This window comes from Aquarana catesbeiana, linkage group LG07, assembly GCF_042186555.1.
Source record: "Aquarana catesbeiana isolate 2022-GZ linkage group LG07, ASM4218655v1, whole genome shotgun sequence".
In the NCBI taxonomy this organism is placed as follows: domain Eukaryota; kingdom Metazoa; phylum Chordata; class Amphibia; order Anura; family Ranidae; genus Aquarana; species Aquarana catesbeiana.
In genome coordinates this window covers 112,068,028-112,095,634 of record NC_133330.1, presented here as the reverse complement: position 1 = coordinate 112,095,634, position 27,607 = coordinate 112,068,028, and the positions used below count along the sequence as shown (strand labels likewise).

General features: G+C 46.0%; 1 protein-coding gene across 4 annotated transcripts in view; it reads right to left on the bottom strand.

Moving 5' to 3' along the window:
• RANGAP1 (Ran GTPase activating protein 1) overlaps positions 1–26,895 on the bottom strand; it is a 388,853-nt gene extending 361,958 nt beyond the window's left edge. For 2 of the 4 annotated variants that reach the window (XM_073592639.1, XM_073592642.1), the window contains exons 1-2: positions 26,742–26,867; positions 25,233–25,325 (exon numbers count right to left, since the gene is read on the bottom strand). In XM_073592639.1, the coding sequence (XP_073448740.1) occupies positions 25,233–25,271 (39 nt within the window). In that variant the 5' untranslated portion in view covers positions 25,272–25,325; positions 26,742–26,867. Of the gene's footprint in view, positions 1–25,232; positions 25,326–26,721 lie in introns of all 4 variants that reach the window. The other 2 variants (XM_073592640.1, XM_073592641.1) reach the window with 2 other exon arrangements.
• Positions 26,896–27,607: the final 712 nt, after the last annotated feature.

The following is a 27,607-nucleotide window of genomic DNA, read 5'->3' as shown; positions in this document are numbered from 1 at the left end:
TCAAGTAGCAGTATTCCGACGTGTTTCAACTTATAGCTTCAAAAGAATCTTCCTCAGGGGAAAAATGTATCACATTCTAAGAAAGATCAAAATAACAATGTTACCAACTATATTTTTGTGCGAGTTGGGGGGGAGTGAGCAGATTTTTTGCTGCTCCCCCCTGTAAAGTGCTGCCCTTGGCCTGGGCCTTGTTGGCCTAGGCCAAGATACAGCGCTGCCCAGGGGTGATGAGCCTTGTCTTCCCAGGTTTCCTATTTTCTCTTCATCTTTCTCTTGTATGTTGGATTATTTCTTTTTTATAAATCCAGTGAGCATCTGGTTTACTCCATTTGGCCTGAAGTCACTGGAAAAGTCTCCATAGGAACCCACTACAATGTTTCGACACATCTGGTCTGCCTGATTTCCTCGTAGTCCATGTACTATGTCTTAGCTGAACTTGGCTGCAGATTTGGAGCCTCTATACGACACCTGAGTAATAATGTGTGTATGACATGACAGATCACTCTTGGAATTTTTTAACATTTTTAATGCTTATTCTTTTTTTGGTATTGGAAAAATATAAAACCTTAATAAAAATTGTCAATTAAAAAAAGAAAAGTGAAAGTAAAAGAAAATTCTACATTTTGGGTTGTCCCCAGAAAAGTAATAAAGAGAAAATCTTCCAATGGTGACACTAGTTCTGGTGACCGGGGTCCCAAAGAAATTCCCTTAGGGCCAGTTCACGCCAGATGCAGTTCAGTGCGCTTTTTTCTGCACTAAAAATGCATGCACAGTGTTTTCCATGTATTCCAAGGGCTCTAGTTCACACCAACGCAGTCAGTTCCAGTCAGTTTCCGCACCTAAAACTGACTAGAACTGACTGTACTGGTGTGAACTAGAGCCTTTGGCATACATGGAAAACAATGTGCATGCATTTTTAGGGCCGGTTCACACCATTAAAATGCACTCATACGTTCTGGATCAGTTTTCGCTTACAGTTCACACCACACAAAGTTCCAGTGCATTTTTGATACAATTTGCTAGGTTCCAGTACAGTTCTGTGCAGAAAAAATGCAGCACGCTCTACTTGTTTTTTCTGCACCAGAAACGGACTGAACTGGTGTGAACTAAAGCCATTGGAATACATGGAAAATACTGCATGCATTTTTAGTGCAGAAAAAAAGTGCACAGAACTGCATCTGGTGTGAACTAGCACTCAATTTGCAGGGATTTCCTCTCACTTAATGTTTGGCTATGGGACAGGAAGTGAAGGAAAATCTCTGCAATACAACAGAGATGGCAAAAAAAAAAAAAAAAAAGCTGATGGGTTCCTTACTCTATCCAAAAATGAAAATGGAAAAGACAAAAAAGTTTTGCCCATAGTTATACTTTAAAATGCCAGGATAGTACAAATATTCCACACATGACCCCTATTTGCAAAGAAGACAGTCTGAGCTATTTAGTAAGAGGGATGGTGAGTTTTTTCACCACTTGCCGACCGCTGCATGTACATATACGTCGACACAATGGCACGGACAGGCAAATGGGCGTACAGGTACATCCCTTTAAATTTGCCGCCGTGTCATCGCGCACGCCCCGCGAGTGCGATCGCGGGTCCCGCGGACGGATACCCGCGATCGTCTCACAGAGAGGAACTGGTAGCGTTTTGGTGAACTGGCAGGCACCAGCCCCAGGCAGCGTCAGGTTAGTGCCAGTAGCGATTATACCCACGCACGCACCGTACACCTCCCTTAGTGGTATAGTATCTGAACGGATCAATATCTGATCCGATCAGATCTATACTAGCGTCCCCAGCAGTTTAGGGTTCCCAAAAACGCAGTGTTAGCGGGATCAGCCCAGCACTTGCGTTTTGCCCCTCTGCCCGGCCCAGCCCAGCCCACCCAAGTGCAGCATCGATCGATCACTGTCACATACAAAACACTAAACGCATAACTGCAGCGTTCGCAGAGTCAGGCCTGATCCCTGCGATCGATAACAGTTTTTTTGGTAGCGTTTTGGTGAACTGGCAAGCGCCAGCGGCCTAGTACACCCCTGTTGTAGTCAAACCAGCACTGCAGTAACACTTGGTGACGTGGCGAGTCCCATAAGTGCAGTTCAAGCTGGTGAGGTGGCAAGCACAAGTAGTGCAGGTTTAGGTATCATCTTGGTATCATTCTTTTCAGCCAGCGGTCGGCTTTCATGTAAAAGCAATCCTAGCAGCTAATTAGCCTCTAGACTGCTTTTACAAGCAGTGGGAGGGAATGCCCCCCCCCACCGTCTTCCGTGTTTTTCTCTGGCTCTCCAGTCTCAACAGGGAACCTGAGAATGCAGCCGGTGATTCAGCCAGCTGACCATAGAGCTGATCAGAGACCAGAGTGGCTCCAAACATCTCTATGGCCTAAGAAACCGGAAGCTACGAGCATTTTATCACTTAGATTTCGCCGAATGTAAACAGCGCCATTGGGAAATTGGGAAAGCATTTTATCACACCAATCTTGGTGTGGTCAGATGCTTTGAGGGCAGAGGAGAGATCTAGGGTCTAATAGACCCCAATTTTTTCAAAAAAGAGTACCTGTCACTACCTATTGATATCATAGGGGATATTTACATTCCCTGAGACCCCGTACCTAATTGCCTGTAAGGCCAGACGCTGGTATAAAAAAGTGTCTGTATATTTATTCCAATTGGCTCTGCTGAATGCTTATGTGCTATACAAAGCTTCAGGATGAACTGGATCCTTCCTCAAATTCCAGGAAGAGATCATCACAGCCCTTCTGTTTCCAGACTGTGCTGTGGCCCAACTTCCCAATCCAAATGCAGTGAGCCGGCTGCATGGTTTAGGTATCATCTTGGTATCATTCTTTTCAGCCAGCGGTCGACTTTCACGTAAAAGCCATCCTAGTGGCTAATTAGCCTGTAGACTGCTTTTACAAGCAGTGGTAGGGAACTCTCCCCCCCCCCCCCAATTTTATCACACCGATCTTGGTGTGGTTTTTTTTTTTTCTTTCCAAAAGAGTACCTGTCACTACCTATTGCTATTATAGGGAATATTTACATTCCCTGAGCTAACAATAAAAATGATTAAAAAAATGAAAGGAACAGTTAAAAAAATAAATAAATAAGCAAAATAACTAATAACATAAAAATAAGCACCCCTGTCCCCTAGTGCTCACACGCAAAGGTAAACGCAAGCGCCGGTCTGGTGTCATATGTAAACAGCAATTGCACCATGCATGTGAGGTATCACCGCGAAGGTCAGATCGAGGGCAGTAATTTTAGCAGTAGACCTCCTCTGTAAATCTAAAGTGGTAACCTGTAAAGGCTTTTAAAGGCTTTTAAAAATGTATTTATTTTGTTGCCACTGCATGTTTGTGCGCAATTTTAAAGCATGTCATGTTTGGTATCCATCCACAGTTTCGGAGGCCATGGAATGCCCAGGTTGCACAAAACCCCCCCAAATGACCCCATTTTGGAAAGTAGACACCCCAAGCTATTTGCTGAGAGGTATAGTGAGTATTTTGCAGACCTCACTTTTTGTCACAAAGTTTTGAAAATTGAAAAAAAAAAAAAAAAAATTTTTTCTTGTCTTTCTTAATTTTCAAAAACAAATGAGAGCTGCAAAATACTCACCATGCCTCTCAGCAAATAGCTTGGGGTGTCTACTTTCCAAAATGGGGTCATTTGGGGGGGGGGGGGGAGGGGTTGTGCCACCTGGGTATTCCATGGCCCCCGAAACTGTGATAGGCAGTGAAGAGTGAAATAAAAAATTTACGCCCTTAGAAAGCCTGAAGGCGGTGCTTGGTTTTCGGGGCCCCGTACGCGGCTAGGCTCCCAAAAGCTAAATGTATTTTGGGGTGCAATTCCACATATGCCCATGGCCTGTGTGAGCAATATATCATTTAGTGACAACTTTGTGCAAAAAAATAAATAAATAAATTTGTCACTTTCCCGCAACTTGTGTCAAAATATAAAATATTCCATGGACTCAACATGCCTCAAAGCAAATAGCCTGGGGTGTCTACTTTCCAAAATGGGGTCATTTTGGGGGGTTTTGTGCCATCTGGGCATTTTATGGCCTTCAAAACTGTGATAGGTAGTGAGGAGTAAAATAAAAAATTTACGCGCTTAGAAATCCTGAAGGCGGTGATTGGTTTTCGGGGCCCCGTACGTGGCTAGGCTCCCAAAAAGTCCCACACATGCGGTATCCCTGTACTCAGGAGAAGCAGCTGAATATATTTTGGGGTGCAATTCCACATATGCCCATGGCCTGTGTGAGCAATATATCATTTAGTGACAACTTTTTGTAATTTTTTTATTTTTTTGGTCATTATTCAATCACTCGGGACAAAAAAAATTAATATTCAATGGGCTCAACATGCCTCTCAGCAATTTCCTTGGGGTGTCTACTTTCCAAAATGGGGTCATTTGGGGGGTTTTGTACCGCCCTGCCATTTTAGCACCTCAAGAAATGACATAGGAAGTCAAACTAAAAGCTGTGTAAATTCCAGAAAATGTACCCTAGTTTGTAGACGCTATAACTTTTGCGCAAACCAATAAATATACGCTTATTGACATTTTTTTTTACCAAAGACATGTGGCCGAATACATTTTGGCCTAAATGTATGACTAAAATGGAGTTTATTGGATTTTTTTATAACAAAAAGTAGAAAATATCATTTTCTTTCAAAATGTTCGGTCTTTTTCCGTTTATAGCGCAAAAAATAAAAACCGCAGAGGTGATCAAATACCATCAAAAGAAAGCTCTATTTGTGGGACGAAAAGGACGCAAATTTTGTTTGGGTACAGCATTGCATGACCGTGCAATTAGCAGTTAAAGCGACGCAGTGCCAAATTGTAAAAAGTGCTCTGGTCAGGAAGGGGGTAAATCCTTCCGGGGCTGAAGTGGTTAAAAGACCCACACCAAAGAATAAGGCGGACCTCTCCTTGATCCTCATCAGCTGGGATCTCCAACCCCACTACACTTTCAGCCCTCTCAGAGACCTGCACTGAGAGGAATGAAGGTGTAGAATTAGGTGTCCCAAGCACTTGTGGGCAATCTGCTAGCGGTACACCTAAATCCGATTGTAGCAGGCAAATTTCCCTACCCAATTGTTAAACCGTCGAAAGAAATCCGGTCCGGTCCCAGCCATCCACATGCTCAGAGGCTGAATGCTAGTTTGCTAAATTGCTAGCACTCCAACTACTGCCTTTTCAGCTGGTAGACTCTACCCCCTTTCGAGAATTTGAGGAATGTGTGGTACCTCAGTGGCAGGTTTTTTTTTTTTTCCCTCGGAAGGCCATTCCGGCTCTCTACCGACATGTGAAAGGCAATGTCTTGGACTTGTTGGACAGGGCGGTCAGCCGTAAGGTGCATATTACTGCTGACTCATGGTCCAGCAGGCATGGACAGGGACGTTACCTTTCTTTCACGGCGCACTGGGTAACCCTGCTGGAAGCTGGGAAGGATGCAGGACAGGGTGTAGTAATGTTGGAGCTTGATACGCCACCACGCCTCCAAAATGCTGGTAGTGGTGATTCTGCCACACCTCTCTCCTCCACCCCCTCCTCTTCTTTTTCCTCTACAGCCTCTTCCTGTGCAGATTTGACCTCGGAACCAGTTGTGCTCCGCAGGTGTTCTAGGGGCTACGCAAGCACTCAGGCAAAAAGTTGCCATGCGGTGCTTGAGTTGGTCTGCTTAGGGGACAGGAGCCACACTGGGGCAGAGATTCTGGCAGCTCTGCAGGGGCAGGTTCAGAGGTGGTTGACGCCATGCCAGCTTCAGGCAGGAACGGTGGTTTGCGACAATGGCACCAACCTCCTCTCCGCCCTCCGACAGGGACACTTGACCTATGTTCCCTGTTTGGCTCACGTCCTTAATTTGGTGGCGCAGCGGTTCTTGTGCAGGTAACCTGGGCTTACATGATCTCCTGAGGCAGGCCAGGAAAGTCCGTGGGCATTTCCGCCGATCATATAATGCCAGTGCTCGGCTGGCTGACCTTTAAAAGGAATGCAACCTGCCCAAGAACCGCCTCATCTATGACATGCCCACCAGGTGGAACTCAACATTCGCAATGCTGCAGCGGCTGCAGAGGGCCATCAATGAGTACCTGTGCGAGTATGGCACCAGGACAGGGTCAGGGGAGCTTGTCTTTTTTTCGCCACGCCAGTGGCTAATAATCAAGGATGCATGCACTGTCCTGTTACCATTTAAGGAGGCCACGAGGATGGTGAGCACTGACAGTGCATGCATCAGTGATACTGTCCCTTTTGTCTTCCTGTTGAAGCACACGCTGCGTGGAATAATGGACAGGGCACTTGAGGCAGAACAGAGGGAGGAAGAGGAGGACTTCCTTACCTCTCAAGGCCCCCTTTATCCAGACAGTATTTCTGCAGGACCACCTATCACACAGGAAGAGGAGAAGGAGGAGGGGGAGGAGGAGGATTGTGTCAGCATGGAGGTGGAGCCTGGCACTCAGCATCAACAGCAGTCTTCAAGGGATCATTTTCGGGCCCCAGAAACCCATGGACTTATACGTGGCTGGGAGGAGGTGGCTGCGGATCATGTCGTCCTTAGTGCCCCAAAGGACTCCGGACTGAATGCCTCAGCAAACCTACGCTGCATGGCCTCCCTGATCCTGCAAAGCCTGCGAAAGGACCCTCGGATTCGTGGTATCAGGGAGAGGGATCAGTACTGGCTGGCAACCCTTCTTGATCCACATTACAAGGGTAATATTGCAGAACTTATCCAGCCTTCGCAGAGGATGCAACATCTTCGGGAGGCCTTGCAGAAAGGTTTGTGCAATGCGTTTCCAGAGCCTGGGAGGTTGCAATTTCCTAGTCCTCCTGGACAACGTATTGCTGAGGCTTCGGTCAGTCACAGGAGCAGCAGTGGAGAAGGTGGCCGTCTGACCGATGCGTTCAATTATTTAGTCCGCAGCCCCAAGGTCTGATCGGTTCCAGCAACCATCGCCAGCATCTGATTTACATGGTGCAGGAATACCTTGGGGCAAGATCAGACTTGGAGACCTTTCCAACCGAAAATCCACTGGGTTACCGGGTCTTGAGGATGGATCACTGGCCAGAGCTTGCACAGTATGCAGTTGAGCTACTGTCCTGTCCTGCATTCTATCTGAACGCACATTCAGTGCTGTTGGAGGCTTTGTAACCGATCACAGATTACGCCATTCCACAGACTCGGTTGATCGGCTCACCTTCATAAAAATGAATCAGTCTTGGATCACCAGCTACCAAGCACCTGATGCTGATGTAACCAATATTTTTATGATTGTGAGATCCCTTGAAGACTGCCTATGCTGATGCTGAGTGACTATCCTATTCCTCTCCTCAATGTTCATGTTGATAGCTTCTAAGAACATTTTTGGTTCTGGACACCAGCACCAGTGCCTAAAGCCCAATTTTTCGGCCCCTGTTTAACAGGGGCGCGTAATTACAATTTATGATATAATATTTCACAGCAGGGCTCGTTCCTGCGCTCAACAGAATCTGTGAGGGGTTACAGTGTTGTGGCACCACCACCAGTGCCTAAGACCCAATTTTTCTGCCCCTGTTTAACAGGGGCGTGTAATTACAATTTTTGATCTAATATTTCACAGAAGGGCTCGTTCCTGCGCCCACCAAGAGTAACTGTGAGGGCTTACAGTGTTGTGGCAACACCAAAGGCCCAATTTTTCTCACCCTGTTCAACAAGGGCATGTAATTACAATTCTTGATATAATATTTCACAGCAGGGCCCATTCCAGCGCCCACCAAGAGTAACTGTGAGAGCTTACAGTGTTCTGGTACCGCCAACACCTAAGGCCCAAATTTCTGCAGAGTATATAGGGCAGGCCATATAGTATATACAGGCGGTCCCCTACTTTCAAACATACGACTTAAAAACGACTCCTACTTACAAACAGAGGGAGACAACAGAAAGTTAGAGGAAATCTACCCCTAGGAAGGGAAATTCTCTCCTGTATGAGTTAATATGGGAAAAAGGTGTCTCCACTGATGCTTTATTATCATCAATCCTTGTTTCCCTAAAAAACCCAAATTTTCAAAATCCAATTGTCATTTGGACAGAAAGTGAGGTGAAATCTTCTGAACAGGGGCACAGACAGAAAAACAAATGTTACAGGGGTGATGATAACCCTTCCCTATGTTATCCAAAAAGCTTAAAAATAGATTTTTTGGCTGGAGATACACTTAAAAAATGTACCTGTTCCAAATTACAAACAGATTCAACTTAAGAAAAAACTACAGGCCCTGTCTTGTTTGGACCACCTGTATACTGCTGTTCAGAGTATATAGGGCCTGGGGGCCCCACGCCTTTTCTTTGGGTGCAGGGTTTCCCTTAATATCCATACAAGACCCAAAGGGCCTGGTGATGGGCTGGGGGGGGGGTACCCATGCCGTTTTTATCAATAATTTTCATCCATATTGCCCGGACCCGACATTACATTACAGCCGCAAGCAGTTTTAAGTGACTTTAATTCCTTTAGAAATGTCATTTTGTGCAGGGACTGTTCTAAACACTGGAAACATGCGCCACTTTACAGGCATACTATAGACACCCCCAGGTACGATATCTAAAGGAATATTTCACTTTTATTTTTTCACTTTAAGCATCATTAAAATCACTGCTCCCGAAAAAACAGCAGTTTTTAAAACTTTCTTTTGCACTGATACATGTCCCCTGGGGCAGGACCCGGGTCCCCAAACCCATTTTAGGACAATAACTTGTATATTAGATTTTAAAATTGGCACTTTTGATTTCTCACGTTCGAGTCCCATAGACTTTCACGGTGTTCGAATGTTCGCGGAAACTTTCGGTCCGTTTGCATGTTCTGGATGCAAACCGAACCGGGGGGTGTTCGCTCATCTCTGGTCAGAGACGGAAGACCTAGTACAGGGGGCGGTCAGAGACGGCAGACCTAGTACAGGGGGCGGTCAGAGACGGCAGACCTAGTACAGGGGGCGGTCAGAGACGGCAGACCTAGTACAGGGGGCGGTCAGAGACGGCAGACCTAGTACAGGGGGCGGTCAGAGACGGCAGACCTAGTACAGGGGGCGGTCAGAGACGGCAGACCTAGTACAGGGGGCGGTCAGAGACGGCAGACCTAGTACAGGGGGCGGTCAGAGACGGCAGACCTAGTACAGGGGGCGGTCAGAGACGGCAGACCTAGTACAGGGGGCGGTCAGAGACGGCAGACCTAGTACAGGGGGCGGTCAGAGACGGCAGACCTAGTACAGGGGGCGGTCAGAGACGGCAGACCTAGTACAGGGGGCGGTCAGAGACGGCAGACCTAGTACAGGGGGCGGTCAGAGACGGCAGACCTAGTACAGGGGGCGGTCAGAGACGGCAGACCTAGTACAGGGGGCGGTCAGAGACGGCAGACCTAGTACAGGGGGCGGTCAGAGACGGCAGACCTAGTACAGGGGGCGGTCAGAGACGGCAGACCTAGTACAGGGGGCGGTCAGAGACGGCAGACCTAGTACAGGGGGCGGTCAGAGACTGCAGACCTAGTACAGGAGATGGTCAGAGACTGCAGACATAGTACAGGAGATGATCAGAGACTGTCGGTCCATTTTCATTCATCACAATTTATTGGAGTGGTCATGCAATGCTGTACCCAAACGAAATGTACATTCTTTTTTTCCCACAAATAGAGCTTTCTTTTGATGGTATTTGATTGCCTCTGCAATTTTTATTTTTTGCGATATAAACAGAAAAAGACTGAAAATTTTGAAAAGAAAAAAAAAAGATATTTTCTACATTTTGTTATAAAAAATGTCCAATAAATTCAATTTTAGTCATACATTTAGGCCAAAATGTATTCAGCCACGTGTCTTTGGTAAAAAAGACATGTCAATAAGCGTATATTTATTGGTTTGCGCAAAAGTTATAGTCTACAAACTAGGGTACATTTTCTGGAATTCACGCTGCTTTTAGTTTATGACTGCCTATCTCATTTCTTGAGGTGCTAAAATGGCAGGGCAGTACAACCCAGCCCCCCCCAAATGACCCCATTTTGGAAAGTAGACACCCTAAGGAAATTGCTGAGAGGCATGTTGAGCCGATTGAATATTTTATTTTTTGTCACAAAAAAAAAGTTGTCACTTAAGGATATATTGCTCACACATGCCATGGTTATATGTGGAATTACACCCCAAAATACATTCTGCTGCTTCTCCCGAGTATGGGGATACCACATGTGTAAGACTTTTTGGGAGCCTAGCTGCGTACAGGACCCCGAAAACCAAGCACCGCCTTCATGATTTCTAAGGATTTCACCTCTCACTACCTATCACAGTTTCGAAGGCCATAAAATGCCAAGATAACACAACCCCGCCCCCCCCCCCAAATTACCCCATTTTGGAAAGTAGACACCCCAAGCTATTCGCTGAGAGGCATGTTGAGTCCATGGAATATTTTATATTTTGCCACAAGTTGCGGGAAAATGACAAACTTTTTTTGACACAAACTTGTCACTAAATGATATAGTGCTCAAACATGCCGTGGCCATATTTAAAAATTACATCCCAAAATACATTCTGCTGCTTCTCCTGAGTATGGGGATAGCACTTGTGTGAGACTTGGGGAGCCTAGCCGTGTAATGGACCCCGAAAACCAATCACCGCCCTTCAGGCTTTCTAAGGGTGTAAAATGGTGATTTCACTTGCTCACTACCTATCACAGTTTTGGAGGCCATGAAATGTCAAGAAAGCACAACCCCCCCTCCCCCCCCCCCCCAAAAAAAAAAATTTGAGTATTTTGCAGATCTCGCTTTTTGTCAAAAAGTTTTGAAAATTGAAAAAAGAAAAAAAAAAATACATTTTTCTTTTCTTTCTTCAATTTCAAAAACAAATGAGAGCTGTAAAATACTCACCATGCATCTTAGCAAATACCTTGAAGTGTCTACTTTCCAAAATGGCCTCCATAACTGTGATAGGTAGTGAGGAGTAAAATCACAATTTTACACCTTTAAAAAGCCTGAAGGTGGTGCTTGGTACGCTGCTAGGCTTCCAAAAAGTCTCACACATGTGGTAACCCCATACTCAGGAGAAGCAGCAGAATGTATTTTGGGGTGTAATTCCACATACCGTATATACTCGAGTATAAGTCGAGTTTTTCAGCACATTTTTTTGTGCGGAAAGCGCCCCCCTCGACTTATACTCGAGTCAAGCACTTTTCTGCAGCAAAAAATTTCATTTGCAGAACTGACTTTGGGGCCCCGTATCTCAGGGCCACTTGGTGCTAGGAACCCCAAATTTGGTGTGCAAACCCAGTGGAACTGGTACCACAACATATCCAAAGAAGTTCCTAGCACTAAGTGGCCCCGAGAGACGGGGCCCCAAAATCGGTTCGGAAAATGTCATTCTCTGCTGCAGAAAAGTGCTTGACATTTTCTGAACCGATTTTGGGGCCCCATATCTCAGGGCCACTTGGTGCTAGGAACCCCAGCAAATTTGGGGTTCTTAGCACTAAGTGGCCCCGAGATACGGGGCCCCAAATTCGGTCCACTGTGTCCATCTGCAGCAATGTCATTTCGGGACCCTTTGGGTTCAGAGACCCCAAATTTTGGCTGCAGCTAGGGGGCATCTAGGAACCCTTAACTACCGAGTTTGAAGTTCAGGGGACCTATGGCTGCAAATGGGCACAGTGATGCTGCAAATGGGCATTGTTGACCCTCTTTTCCACTTACAGTAGCTGTGCATTTCTCACCCTCGTCTTATACTCGGGTCAATAAGTTTTTCCCATTTTTTTGTGGTAAGTTAGGGCCTCAGCTTATACTCGGAACGACTTATACTCCATAACCATGCCAGATTTGAACAATATATCATTTAGTGACAACTTTGTGTAAAAAAAAAAAAAAAAAAAAAAAAAAAAAAAAAAAAAAAAAAAAAAAAAGGTAATTTTCCCGAAACTTTAAAAAATATAAAACATGCCCATCAGCAAATAGCTTGGGGTGTCTACTTTCCAAAAAGGGGTCATTGGGGGGGGGGGGGGATGAACTGTTCTGGCATTTTATGCACAACATTAGAAGCTTATGTCACACATCACCCACACTGACCGCTTGAAGACAAAGCCCTTTCTGACACTTTGTTTACATGAAAAAATATTTTTTTTGCTAGAATATTACTTTGAACCACCAAACATTATTCAGTGGAACCTTGGATTACGAGCAGAATCCGTTCCAGAAGAATGCTTGTAATCCAAAGTACTTGCATATCAAAGCGAGTTTCCCTATAGAAGTCAATGGAAACAAAGATAATGAGTTCCGCATTGACTTCTATTGCATGCAATACCGCATGTGGCCAGAGGTGGTGGGGAGGCGCCGTAGAGCTTCGGAATAACTCGGGGACAGCTCGGCTGAACTCGGAAACACTTGGAAACGGAGTATTTCCGAGTGGCTCCGAACTGTTCAGGGTGTCACCGGCGCCCCCGCACCTCTGGCCAAATGCGGTACTGCACACCACATTAGCTTGAATTCTGCTCGTTTTGCGAGACAACACTCACAAACCCAGTCAAGATTTTTTTTTTTTAAAGTTGCTCGTCTTTCAAAACGCCCATTAACCAAGGTTCCACTCTATATTTTTTTTAAAGCAAAAGCCCTACAGATTAAAATGGTGGGTGTTGCAATTTTTTTCACACAGTATTTGCACAGCGATTTTTTAAACACAATTTTTTTGGAAAAAAAAACACTTTTTTATTTTTAATGCACTAAAACACACTATATTGCCCAAATTTTTGATGAAATATAAAAGATGATCTTATACCAAGTACAAGATTACCAAACACCACATGCTTTAAAATTGCACACAAACGTGCAGCGGTGACAAACTACATACATTTTTAAAAGCCTTTAAAATCCTTTACAGGTTACCACTTTAGATTTACAGAGGAGGTCTACTGCTAAAATTATTGCCCTCGATCTGACCTTTGCGTTGATACCTCACATGCATGGTGCAATTGCTGTTTACATATGACACCAGACTGACGCTTGCGTTTACCTTTGCGTGTGAGCACTAGGGGACAGGGGTGCTTATTTTTATGCTATTAGTTATTTTGCTTATTTATTTATTTTTTTTTAACTGTTCCTTTCATTTTTTTAATCATTTTTATTGTTAGCTCAGGGAATGTAAATATTCCCTATAATAGCAATAGGTAGTGACAGGTACTCTTTTGGAAAGAAAAAAAAAAAAAAACCACACCAAGATCGGTGTGATAAAATTGGGGGGGGGGGAGAGTTCCCTACCACTGCTTGTAAAAGCAGTCTACAGGCTAATTAGCCACTAGGATGGCTTTTACATGGAAGTCGACCGCTGGCTGAAAAGAATGATACCAAGATGATACCTAAACCATGCAGCCGGCTCACTGCATTTGGATTGGGAAGTTGGGCCACAGCACAGTCTGGAAACAGAAGGGCTGTGATGATCTCTTCCTGGAATTTGAGGAAGGATCCAGTTCATCCTGAAGCTTTGTATAGCACATAAGCATTCAGCAGAGCCAATTGGAATAAATATACAGACACTTTTTTATACCAGCGTCTGGCCTTACAGGCAATTAGGTACCGCGCCAACAACTGGTCGTTGAGGTCCACCCCTCCCATGTTGAGGTTGTATTCGTGGACAAAGGGGGGTTTCTCCACAACACCAGTCGCCGTTTGAATTTGGACCGTCGTGTCTGCGTGAAGAGAGGACAGAATGAAAACATTCTTATTATCCCTCCACTTTACAGCGAGCAAATGATTACATCTCAAGCAGGCTCTCTCCCCCAGCCTAATACTGGAATCTACAAGACGCTGGGGAAAGCCCCAGCGATTTGATCGCACTGTGCCACATGCGCCTATTCCATGATCAAACAAGTGACTAAAAAGTGGCACGCTTGTGTAATAATTGTCCACATACAAGTGGTACCCCTTTACGAATAAGGGTGACACCAAGTCCCACACAATCTTACCAGCACTCTCTAAGTAGTCTGGGCAGTTCTCTGGCTCTACGTAACTAGCTCTTCCCTCGTAAACCATAAAACTATGGCCCCTTTCACACTGTCGGACCCTTCAGGTCCGCCTGTCAGTTTTGACGGCAGACCTGAACGGGCACTCCATGCTAGTCTATGGAGCGGCAGATGTCAGCGGTGACATGTCCGCTGACATCCGACCCGGTCGGATCCGCTAAAAGCAGACGGATGCCCCTATGTTCGCATCCATCCCTGGCGGATCGGATGATATCTGATGAAAATGGACATGCTGTCCATTTTCGTCCCATCTCTCCATAGGCAGCAGCGGCGCTCGACAGGCCACTCCCCGCTCAGTGAGCAGAGAGGGACCTGTCATCCGCCAGCTCAGCGGAGATCAATGGAGAAATCTCCCGCTGAGCTGGCTGACAGAGGCGGACTCCGAGGCAGCAGATCCGCCTCGTGGGAATAATGCCTAAATGTATAGCCTGTTGCCCTGTCACAGAGCTTATACATCTTGACCTGGCACGCTTGCTGGGAAGATACTGTTTGAATGACAAGTGGCCAGAAAACCTAATCAGGGACTCATCAACGCAGACAACTTGATTGGGAGTAAACAAGACTGCAAACTGCTGGTTGATGTGGTTTACGAGGGGCCGAAATTTGGAGAACCAATCGTATTCAGGGTCACCGCGAGGATGACAGAGTTCATTGTCATTGAAATGCATGAACCGCAAGATCTGCCCGTATCGTGTCCTGTCCTATGCATTAAGATAAAAAAATTAAAAAAAAAAACTTGTGTACAGCAGCCCCCCTAATACTTACCTGAGCCCTATCTAGATCCAGCGATGTGCACGAAACTCGGCTGTCAGGGACTCTCCCTCCTGATTGGCTGAGACACACAGCAGGCGCCATTGGCTCTCGCTACTGTCAAAGTCAGTGAGCCAATGAGGAGAGAGAGGTGAGAGCCATGGATCCGTGTCTAAATGGACACACAGAGCAGCGGCTTCGCTCAAGTGCCCCCACAGCAAGCTGCTCGCTGTGGGGGCACTCAGCAAAAGGGAGGGGCCAGGAACGCCAGTGAGGGACCCGAGAAGAAGAGGATCTGGGCTGCTCTGTGCAAAACCACTGCACAGGTAAGTATAACATTTTTTTTGTTTTTAAATAAAAAATTAAAGAAAACACAAGACTTTACTATCACTTTAAGATATTAAATCAAAATTTGTTTTTTTTTTACTGTCACCAGTGCAGTACAGTGTCATCATGTGATTGGTGTGGCGGTGATCAGGGACACTACTGGTGACAGTATGCATAAAGAAAAAAAGAAAACCATTAGTAAATCATTGTTTATTCTATTTTTTTAACCTTAAAGTGGATGTAAACCCAATGTCATCCTTTCTAAACTACTGCCATAGGGGTTATCTATAAGGATATACATGCCTCCTGCATGTATCTTTACCTGTAAAATGTCTCCCCTCTGTCCGTTATGAGAACCCAAAAACTGCAGATTCGGTCGGTGGGTCTGTTGTCTGGAGCTCGGTGGGTAGAGTCGTGATGTCAGTAGACTCCTCGCCCACCTCTACACTCCCCTTGTCAATATGCATTTTCTCCTGCACTGAACTTCTGCTATGATCTCTAACATCCAGTGAAAAGACAGGAAAGTAACCACATGACTTCAGTATGCCAAATCATTGCGAGGTGTGGAACAGCCAATCCTTGCAAAGCTGCTGAAGAAAGGAGTGGGGGTGGGGAATTAAAAAATAATGCATGTCTTATGCCGCGTACACACGGTCGGACTTTTCATCTACAAAAGTCCAACGGACGCCGACGGACTAAAGCTGGCTGGTAATCCGATCGTGTGTGGGCTTCTCCGGACTTTCAGCAGACTTTTTCAGCCTCAAATCCGACGGACTTTAGATTTGAAACATGCTTCAAATCTTTACGTCGTAACTACGACGGACCCCGAAATCCGCTCGTCTGTGTGCTAGTCCGACGGACAAAAACCCATGCTAGGGCAGCTATTGGCTACTGGCTATGAACTTCCTTATTTTAGTCCGGTGTACGTCATCACGTACGAATCCGTCGGACTTTTGTGTGGTCGTGTGTAGGCAAGTCCGTTCGTTAGAAAGTCTGCTGCAAGTCCGCCGGAAGTCCGCCGGAAGGCTGTCGGACTTTTGTAGACGAAAAGTCCGACCGTGTGTACGCGGCATTAGGCTAGTGCACGACATATGTAAACCACCTGTCACTCACAGCAAGGGGGAGGATTTGACAAAGTTTTTCTCTGTTTGTCAAGATTTATCTCACTGAACAATAAAAGAGGATTGCTCAGAGCTGGATTAACTCTTTGTGGCAAGACTGGGCTTAAATGATAGGAAATCTTATACTCTACATTATGACATCAAAAAAAAAATTTTTTTTTTTTCGGGTTTACATCCACTTTAACCACTTCCCGCCCGCCCTATAGCGGATTGACGTCCGGGAAGTGGTTGTGTTATCCTGACTGGACGTCATATGACGTCCAGCAGGATAACATGCCGCAGCGCGCCCCCGGGAGCGCGCATCGCGGCGATCGTGGAGCGGTGTGTCAGTCTGACACACCGCTACACTGATCTTGGTAAAAAGCCTCCGGCGGAGGCTCTTTACCACGTGATCAGCTGTGTCCAATCACGGCTGATCACGCTGTCAATAGGAAGAGCCGTTGATCGGCTCTTCCTCACTCGCGTCTGACAGACGCGAGTAGAGGAGAGCCGATCGGCGGCTCTCCTGGCAGGGGGGGTCTGCGCTGATTGTTTATCAGCGCAGCCCCCCCGCAGATCACCACACTGGACCACCAGGGATCGCCACTAGGACCACCAGGGAGAGGGGCAACATGTGGATGGCCAGGTATGTACCCCATGGCCATCCACATGTGCCCAGTGTGCCAAATCTGTGCCAATCAGTGCTCACAAATTGGCACTGATTGGCACAATTATGTTGCAGTGATGCCCAGCAATGCCACCCTTAGGGGCATCACTGCAAACAAGCAATGCCATCAGTGCCACCCATCAGTGTCCATTCATGCCACCTGTCAGTGCCCATCAGTGCCCATCTATCAGTGCCCATCCGTGCCCATCTGTGCCAACTATCAGTGCCACCCATAAGTAACCATCAATGCCACCTACGAGTGCCCATCAATGCCACCTATAAGTGCCCATCAGTGCCGCATACCAGTGCCACCTATCAGTGCCCATCAGTGCCACCTATCAGTGCCGCCTATCAGTGCCCATCATCAGTGCCACCTCACCGGTGCCCATCAGTGCCGCCGTATCAGTGCCCGTCAGTGCAGCCATATCAGTGCCCGTCATTGAAGAAGAAAACTTACTTATTTACAAAAAGTTTTAACAGAAACAAAGAAAAACTTGTTTTTTTTCAAAATTTTCGGTCTTTTTTTATTTGTTGCGCAAAAAATAAAAACCGCAGAGGTGATCAAATACCACCAAAAGAAAGCTCTATTTGTGGGAACAAAATGATAAAAAATTTGTTTGGGTACAGTGTAGCATGACCGCGCAATTGTCATTCAAAGTGCAACAGCGCTGAAAGCTGAAAATTGGTCTGGGCGGGAAGGTGTCTAAGTGCCTGGTATTGAAGTGGTTAATCTAACATGTTTTTTATTTGTTTTATTTTATTTTTTTTTTACATACTTTCATCAGAGTAGTTTAGTGTCACCATGGTAACAGTGTACTGCTCTGAGGGGGCGATCAGGGATTTTTTTTTTTTTACACTGCTGTTACAATGATCGCATAGTAGCAATCACATGATCACCAGGCCCTGAGTACGGGGATCCACTATGTCCAGTGAACACAGCGGTTGCGGGGGGCATGCAACCTCCTTAGCCTGAGCAGGCAAGATTACATACTTATACGTGATTCTGCCTGCACCTGCCGACCTGACGCAGTATGTGTGGCTGGTCGGCATGTGGTTAATTGAACAAGCTGAATACAGAAGTTGATTGATTGCCATGCACAGCTCCTTCAGATTTTGGCCGATCCAATGTATTTTAGGTAGGATATTAAAAAAAACAATTTTTAACCACTTGACGACCGCCTCACGCTGATATACGTCAGCAGAATGGCACGGGCAGGCAATTTCACGTACCTGGTACGTGGTTGCCTTCCCGCGGGCGGGGGGGTCCGATCGGACCCCCCCCGGTGCCAGAGGCGGTCGGCTCTAGTTCGCGGGCGATGAGAGGTGAGGGGGAGGCCATCCATTGTTGGCCACCCCCTCCCGATCGCTCCCGGTGGATGAAAATGCTTCCTCTCCCTCTGTAATGTAAACAGAGGGAGAGGAAGTGATGTCATCCCTCCTCGAGCCGGTCTTTTTCATTCCGGCACCGAGGAGAGAAGACATCAAGTAAGTGCACAACACTACACGTTCAGTAGAACACGCCAGGCACACTTTTCACCCCCCTTCACCCCCCGATCACCCCCCTGTACCCCCTGTCACACTGACACCAATAGCAGTTTTGTTTTTTTTGCATTGGTGTCAGTTTGTGAGTTATAAGTGTTAGGGCAGTTAGGTTAGCCCCCTTTAGGTCTGGGGTACCCCCCTTTAGGTCCAGGGTACCCCCCTAAACCCCCCTAATAAAGGTTAACCCCTTGATCACCCCCGTCGCCAGTGTCGCTAAGCGATCGTTTTTCTGATCGCTGTATTAGTGACACAGGTGACGCTAGTTAGGGAGGTAAGTATATAGGTTCGCTGTCAGTGTTTTATAGCGACAGGGACCCCCATATACTACCTACTAAAGTTTTAACCCCCCGATTGCCCCCTAGTTAACCCTTTCACCAGCGATCACTGTATAAGTGTTACGGGTGACGCTGGTTAGTTTGTTTGTTTTTTATAGTTTACTATAGTTTTAGGTAGGGTTGTCCCGATACCACTTTTTTAGGACCGAGTACAAGTACCGATACTTTTTTTCAAGTACTCGCCGATACCGATTACCGATACTTTTTTTTTAATGTCACGTGACAGTTTTTTTGTTTTTGTTTTTTTTTTTTTTTTTTTTTTTTTTTTTTTAACAGTGCTTGCTTTTTTTGGGGGGGGGGGGGGAGGGGGTGAACGTTGTATGTGTGTGTTATTTTTTTTTTTTTTACAATTTTTTTTTTTTACAATAATATTTTTTTTATTCTTTATTGTTTTTTTTTTTTTTTTTTTTTAATCAGCCCTTTTGGGGGGCTTTGGTGAGATATCAGGGGTCTTAACAGACCTCTGATATCTCCCCCTTGAGACAGAGAAAGAGACAGAGGATAGAGATTCCCCAGTCCCTTTCTCTGCAGCGTCAGCTGCACTGAGAATGAATGGAGAGAAGACAGCGGCTCCTCTCCATTCATAAACTGACACATCGTAATCACAGGTGTTTCAGTTATGTGAATGGACAGAGTCAGCTGACTCTCTCCATAAACAAAGGAAGGAGGAGGAGGACGGAGGAACGGAGGGGGAGAACGGAGGGGACAGATAAGGAGAGCAGAACGGAGGGGACAGATAAGAAGAGCAGAACGGAGGGGACAGCTGAGAGGGACAGATAAGGAGAGAGGAATGCAGGGGACAGCGGAGAGGCACAGAGGAAAGGAGGGGGCACGGAGGAAGATGCAGTGACAGTCAGCTGTGAGCGATCACAGCTGTATGTCACTAAAGCAGCTGAAAGCCGCTGGGGGAGAATCTTTGTAACTCCCCCACGCGCCGATCACAGCTGACTTCCAGGTATCGGTGGAAGCATCGGGAGCATTTACCCGAGTACAAGTACTTGGGCAAATGCTCGGTATCGGTGCCGATACCGATACTAGTATCGGTATCGGGACATCCCTAGTTTTAGGGCACCCGCCGTTTATTACCTTATAAAGGTTGAACCCCCTAATTGCCCGGCGGTGATATAAGTTACGTTTTTAGGATCAGATAAGGTCTGCGTCGCCCCAGGCAGCGTCAGGTTAGCGCCAGTACCGCTAACACCCACACACGCAGCATACACCTCCCTTAGTGCTATAGTATCTGAATGGATCGATATCTGATCCGATCAGATCTATACTAGCGTCCCCAGCAGTTTAGGGTTCCCAAAAACGCAGTGTTAGCGGGATCAGCCCAGATACCTGCTAGCACCGACGTTTTGCCCCTCGGCCCAGCCCAGCCCAGCCCACCCAAGTGCAGTATCAATCGATAACTGTCACTTACAAAACACTAAGCACACATAACTGCAGCGTTCACAGAGTCAGGCCTGATCCCTGCGATCGCTAACAGTTTTTTGGTAGCATTCTGAATCAGTCGCTAACAGGAGCTTTTTTGCCTGCGAGTCTCACTAGTGTACCCCTAAATTTAGAGCCCAAAATGGCAAATCGAAGGTACACTAGTGAAGGGGCCTACACGTTTCTGAGCATGACAGATAGTGAAGAGGAAGTCACTCATCTGTCAGATTCAGGCTCAGAATATGATCCTGTAGAGGACAGCGGCTCCATGACAGATAGCTCTGACGATGGAGTTGTGGTCCCTGCTAAGGTCAGGCGTACCAGACCCCAAACTTCTTCTTCTGTCCTTGAAGTGCAAGAACCGCAGGGCTCTCGTATGGAGCAGAGAAGTACTAGCGCCACTATTCCTTCTGGTGAACTGGCAAGCACCAGCGGCCTAGTACACCCTGGTCATATATCTAGCACTGCAGTATCACGTGGTGACGTGGCGAGTCCCATAAGTGCAGTTCAAGCTGGTGAGGTGGCTAGTAGTATCCCGCTGCCACCAAGAAGACAAAGACAGGCCCATCGTGCCCATAGTGCCCTTCCTGCTGCATTCGCCAATCCGAATTAGGAACCCACCACTTCTGCAGCACCCGTACTTCCCCCATTCACTGGCCAACCCGGAATTCAGGTGGAAACAGTTGATTTTACGCCACTGGATTTTTATTCGCTGTTTTTCACCGAAGATCTCTATAGATCTATTGTGGACCAAAGCAATTTGTACGCTGGTCAACATATCGCCACTATTCCCCAGTCCTCCCTTGCCAGAGATTGGAAAACAATTACGGTTTCCGAATTTAAGCTCTTTCTGGGCCTTTCCCTCAACATGGGCATAAATAAAAAGAGTAAGTTGCGGTCATATTGGTCCACTGACCCAATTTACCATATGCCCGTGTTCTCTGCCTCCATGACCAGGGCACTTCAACGACAATGAACTCTGTCGTCCTCGTGGAGACCCTGGATACGATCGACTCTACAAAATTCGGCCCCTCGTAAACCACTTCAACCAACGTTTTGCAGACTTGTTTACTCCCCATCAAGTTGTCTGCGTTGATGAGTCCCTGATTAAATTTTCTGGCCGCTTGTCATTCAAACAGTACCTTCCCAGCAAGCGTGCCAGATACGGGGTCAAGATGTATAAGCTCTGTGACAGGGCCACAGGCTATACATGTAGTTTTATGGTTTACGAGGGCAAAGATAGTCACGTAGAGCCGACAAACTGCCCTGACTACATAGGAAGCGCTGGCAAGATAGTGTGGGACTTGGTGTCACCCTTATTCGAAAAGGGGTACCACTTGTACGTGGACAATTATTACACGAGCGTGCCACTTTTTAGCCACCTTTTTGATCATCAGATTGGAGCATGTGGCACGATGCGACCTAATCGCCGGGGCTTTCCCCAGCGGCTTGTAGATCCCCGTCTTAGGCTGGGGGAGAGAGCCTGCTTGAAGTGTAATAACTTGCTCGCTATGAAGTGGAGGGACAATAAGAATGTTTTTGTTCTTACCTCCCTTCATGCAGACACGACGGTCCAAATTCCTACGGCGACTGGTGTTGTGGAGAAACCCCTCTGTGTCCACGAATATAACCTTAATATGGGAGGGGTGGATCTCAACGACCAGTTGTTGGCGCCGTACCTAGTTGCCCATAAGGCCAGACGCTGGTACAAAAAAGTGTCTGTTTATTTATTTAAATTGGCTTTGCTGAATGCTTATGTGCTATACAGAGCTTCAGGACGGACTGGATCCTTCCTTAAATTCCAGGAAGAGATCGTCAGAGCCCTTCTGTTTCCAGACGGTGCTCCACCTCACCATCCCCAACCAAATGCAGTAAGACAGCTGCATGAAAGGCATTTTCAATATGTCCTCCCGAGTACCCCTACCCAACGAGCCCCCCAAAAAAGATATTGCGTCTGCAGCAAGCGCGGATTTAGGCATGACACCCAGTATTATTGTCCCTTCTGTCCTGACAATCCTGGTCTTTGCATTGGTGAATGTTTTGAACGCTACCATACACTAGTTGAGTATTAGCGTAGGGTACAGCACTGAACAGACTAGGACACACTTTCACAGGGTCTCCCAAGATACCATCGCATTTTGAGAGACCCAAACCTGGTACCAGTTAAAAAAGTTAAAGTTACAAAAAAAAGTGTAAAAAAAAAAAAAAAAAAAAAGAAAAAAAACAAAAAAATATATAAAATAAAAAAAACAAAAATAGTTGTCGTTTTATTGTTCTCTCTCCATTCTCTCTCTATTGTTCTGCATTCTATACTGCAATGTTTTACTGTTATGTTTTTATCATGTTTGCTTTATAGGTATGCAATTTTTTTTTTTATACTTTGTTTTTTTATTGTTAACCACTTTTTTGTTTTCAGGCACGCCATTCAGCTGCAGAGCGGATTTATTTATCTTGACAGCAACAGCGTTTGCTCCCACGATACATAAAGCCGTGACTCCAGCGCTGTCGGAGGTGATTTCACCAACACAGTTACATAATTCAGCATATATGCCGAAGCGTGGGGGCAGCAGTGGGTGGAGGAGCGATTTGCTCCTGCCTTTTGCGGGAGGATGCCCCCATGCTTCGGCATATATATATTTTAGGTAGGCACAGGTTGCGTCAAATGTTTTAATTTTTTACTATGTTTTTTTTTGTATTTGCTTTGCAGGTATGGTAAGTATTACTGTTATACTGTAATGTTACTTTGTTTTTTGTTAACCATCATTTGCTTAGCAGGTACGCCATTCAGTTGCAGCGCGGATTTATTTATCTTGACAGCAACAGCGTTTGCTCCAATGATACATAAAACCGTGACTCCAGCGCTGTCGGAGGTGATTTCACCACCACAGTTACATACTTCAGCATATATGCCAAAGAAAGGACAGTTCAAAACCCCCCCAAATTACCCCATTGTGGATAGACACCCCAAGCTATTTGCTGAGAAGCATGTCGAATCCATGGAATATTTTATATTGTGACACAAGTTGCGGGAAAAAGACAAATTTTTTTTTTTTTTTTGCACAAAGTTGTCACTAAATGATATATTGCTCAAACATGCCATGGGAATATGTGAAATTACACCCCAAAATAAATTCTGTTGCTTCTCCTGAGTACGGGAATACCACATGTGTGAGACTTTTTGGGAGCCTAGCCGCGTACGGGACCCCGAAAACCAAGCACCGCCTTCAGGCTTTCTAAGGGCGTAAATTTTTGATTTCACTCTTCACTGTCTATCACAGTTTCGGAGGCCATGGAATGCCCAGATGGCACAAACACCCCCCCCAAATGACCCCATTTTGGAAAATAGACACCCAAAGCTATTTGCTGAGAGGTATAGTGAGTATTTTGAAGACCTCACTTTTTGTCACAAACTTTTGAAAATTGAAAAAAAAAAAAAAAAATACATTTTTCTTGTCTTTCTTCATTTTCAAAAACAAATGAGAGCTGCAAAATACTCACCATGCCTCTCAGCAAATAGCTTGGGGTGTCTACTTTCCAAAATGGGGTCATTTGGGGGGGGGTTGTGCTATCTTGGCATTTTATGGCCTTCGAAACTGTGATAGGTAGTGAGGAGTGAAATCAAAAATTTATGCCCTTAGAAATCCTGAAGGTGGCGAGTGGTTTTCGGGGCCCCGTGCGCGGCTAGGCTCCCAAAAAGTCCTAAACATGTGGTATCCCCGTACTCAGGAGAAGCAGCAGAATGTATTTTGGGGTGTAATTCCACATATGCCTATGGCATGTTTGAGCAATATATCATTTAGTGACAACTTTGTGCAAAAAAAAAAATTTGTCACATTCCCGCAACTTGTGTCAAAATATAAAATATTCCATGGACTCAACATGCCTCTCAGCAAATAGCTTGGGGTGTCTACTTTCCAAAATGGGGTCATTTGGGGGGGTTTTCTGCCATCTTGGCATTTTATAGCCTTCAAAACTGTGATAGGTAGTGAGGAGTGAAATAAAAAATGTATGCCCTTAGAAATCCTGAAGGCGGTGCTTGGTTTTCGGGGCCCCGTACACGGCTAGGCTCCCAAAAAGTCCCACACATGTGGTATCCCCATACTCAGGAGAAGCAGCTAAATGTATTTTGGGGTGCCCATGGCCTGTGTGAGCAATATATCATTTAGTGACAACTTTTTGTAAATTTTTTTTTTTTTTTTTTTGTCATTATTCAATCACTTGGGACAAACAAAATTAATATTCAATGGGCTCAACATGCCTCTCAGCAATTTCTTTGGGGTGTCTACTTTCCAAAACGGGGTCATTTGGGGGGGTTTTGTACTGCCCTGCCATTTTAGCACCTCAAGAAAGGACATAGGCAGTCAAAAACTAAAAGCTGTGTAAATTCCAGAAAATGTACCCTAGTTTTTAGACGCTATAACTTTTGCGCAAACCAATAAATATACGCGTGTTGACATTTTTTTTTACCAAAGACATGTGGCCGAATACATTTTGGCCTAAATGTATGACTAAAATTGAGTTTATTGGATTTTTTTTTTATAACAAAAATTAGAAAATATCATTTTTTTTCAAAATTTTCGGTCTTTTTCCGTTTATAGAGCAAAAAATAAAAACGGCAGAGGCGATCAAATACCATCAAAAGAAAGCTCTATTTGTGGGAAGAAAAGGACGCAAATTTCATTTGGGTACAGCATTGCATGACCACGCAATTAGCAGTTAAAGCGACGCAGTGCCAAATTGGAAAAAGTCCTCTGGTCTTTAGGCAGCCAAATGGTCCGGGGCTGAAGTGGTTAATTTTGCATTGTTTCTTAGCCCTACTACAGTAACAAACAACAAATATACACATATATAGTACCACTCCAAACATCTGGAGCAGGAGAATTTAAATTGGGGTTTATTTGATTGTGGTTAATTATAGTGGCATGAAAAATAATGGTTTTTTTTTTTTACTATATTTGGCCAGTTTTCCTGATAATAAAAATCAGGAGATATCCAATACCATTTACAGCCAAACATAGGCCCAATTTTTCCTGGAAAAAAACATGCTATAATTTACCGTGTCTGTGTTTAGGGCCACTTACCTGCACACTTATTACATTAGGACAAGCTGCTGTGACCATGCCGCCACATGTCCTCAATCAATGGGCTGCACGCAGCCCCTGAAGTTCCGGAAGCTGCAAAAAATATAAAAATGTCTCTCTCACACTATAGGGGCATCATCACCCAGGTGGACAAGGCCTTAGTAGTTGTGACATGTACAGTTTTAATAAGATATGCCAAAGTTGCAAAACTGTGATCGGGCATTAAGATCTGATTACCTTCAGGCATTGAACTCAAAACCCCATAAATTTACATATTGCAGCTTACCAATCATTAGATGTGGAGCATGCAGGCATATACTGGCCCTCGGGACTACCGGCAGTTTCCCAAGGGGGAGATTGCTCAGTGTACCAGTTTCAGGGACAGCCAGTGGCATCATTAGGGGGTGGCTTTTGGGGCTATAGCCCCGAGTCCCAGGGGTGCCCAACCACAGGGCCGCGGCTTACTACCGGGCCGTGGCCTCTCTGCAGCCGTGCGGCGGGCAAAACGGGCAGGCAGCAAGGGAGAACCAGGCGGGCGAGAGAGCAGAGAGATGACATTGTCATCTGCATTACCGCTGTTCTGCCCTCACTGCGCAGCCGCGGGCAGCAGAGAGATGACATCATCTCTCACTGCCCGCCCTCTCTCTGGTGACATTGATGTAAGGAGTGGCTCTCTGGGGACCCTGATGTAAGTGGGGGGGGCTCTCTGGGGACCCTGATGTAAGGGGGGGGGCTCTCTGGGGACCCCGGTGTAAGGGGGGACTCTCTGGGGACCCCGATGTAAGGGGGGGACTCTCTGGGGACCCCGATGTAAGGGGGGGACTCTCTGGGGACCCCGATGTAAGGGGGGGGAGCTCTCTGGGGACCCTGATGTACGGGGGGGGGACTCTCTGGGGAACCCGATGTAAGGGGGGATTCTCTGGGGAACCCGATGTAAGGGGGGGGACTCTCTGGGGAACCCGATGTAAGGGGGGGGACTCTCTGGGGAACCCGATGTAAGGGGGGGGACTCTCTGGGGAACCCGATGTAAGGGGGGGACTCTCTGGGGACCCCGATGTAAGGGGGAGGCTCTCTGGGGACCCCGATGTAAGGGGGAGGCTCTCTGGGAAACCTGATGTAAGGGGGAGGCTTTTTTGCGCAATGGCGTATAGTTAATATACTGCTTTTGTGCGTGTTTGGAAAATTAAAGTGGGCTGGTCTGGATGAAGCCCCGGGCCACATTTTTGTCCCAGTCCAGCCCTAGGTGCATGCATTGGTTTTCTTTTTTTAATAAAAATTAAGAAAATGTTTGCTTTTGGAATTAATACCATTTTAAGCAATTACATTTTTATGTGTATATATAATACATTGTAAAGTGCGCGCTTTCCGCCGTTTGCAGTCAGACACGGAAGAGACAGTGCTGACAGCAACATCCCGCCAAAAGCCCACAGTGTCTCAGACATCAGCTTATTCGTCAACCCATTACCACCCCCCTTATAAAACTACATACACTATTACGAAAATGCTCACCGGCTACCGGTCTTCAGGCCCGTCACGCCACACGTTGCTAATGGCGAACCGTTTTTTTTTTTTTTTTTCCTCTTTGAAACAGCAGATTTGCCGACAACGGCTGCGCTCGCACAGACTTGTGGGATTTGAAGTTCTAAGTAGTGAAGAAAGCCTTTCCAGAGTAACAGCAGATACTACAAATCCCGACATGCTGTGCGCGAAGAGCAGCCGTAGGTGGGACGGTTGAGAGTATTGCTAATGTTGAAACAGCGGTGAGCGCAATGTTCTCAGTGGTAGTGTGTCAATGAGTCCGCTGTTCGTCAGTGCTGATTAGTTATCGTGTAGAGGCGATGTTGTGTAAGTGTGGAATGTTAATTGGAAAGAAAAAATCCAACAGGCATACTCTTTTGAATACAATGTTTCTTCTGCAATATAATAAACTTATTACCCCAAGCCTCTTCAGAATGCCCAGTTTTGTGTACAGTGTCAGTATGCTAGGAGGAATGGCATAATCCTGAACAGGCCAATCAAAACAGCTGAAGACCGGTACCCGAAAGAAGCCGTGAAGGACCTTGCAGGCAGGGCCTGTGTTCTGCTGAGAACTCCAACTCCCCAAAATCTCCAACCACCTCACTTCTGGTTACAGTTTTTAGCAATAATTAGAGATTTACAGGAGTTAGCGTTTTTGGCAGAACCCCGGGAGCGTATACAGTCCTTTACTGGATGATTTCGCTGTTATGACACAACACCGCTCACTACTAACCAAAAACATGGCTGCCTCCAAGGCAGCTACAACTTTTTTTCCCTGTACCCGCTGTTCTGTCAAAACAGCAAAATCATCCAGCACCGGACTGTATACGCTCCTGGGTTCTGCCAAAAACTGCAAC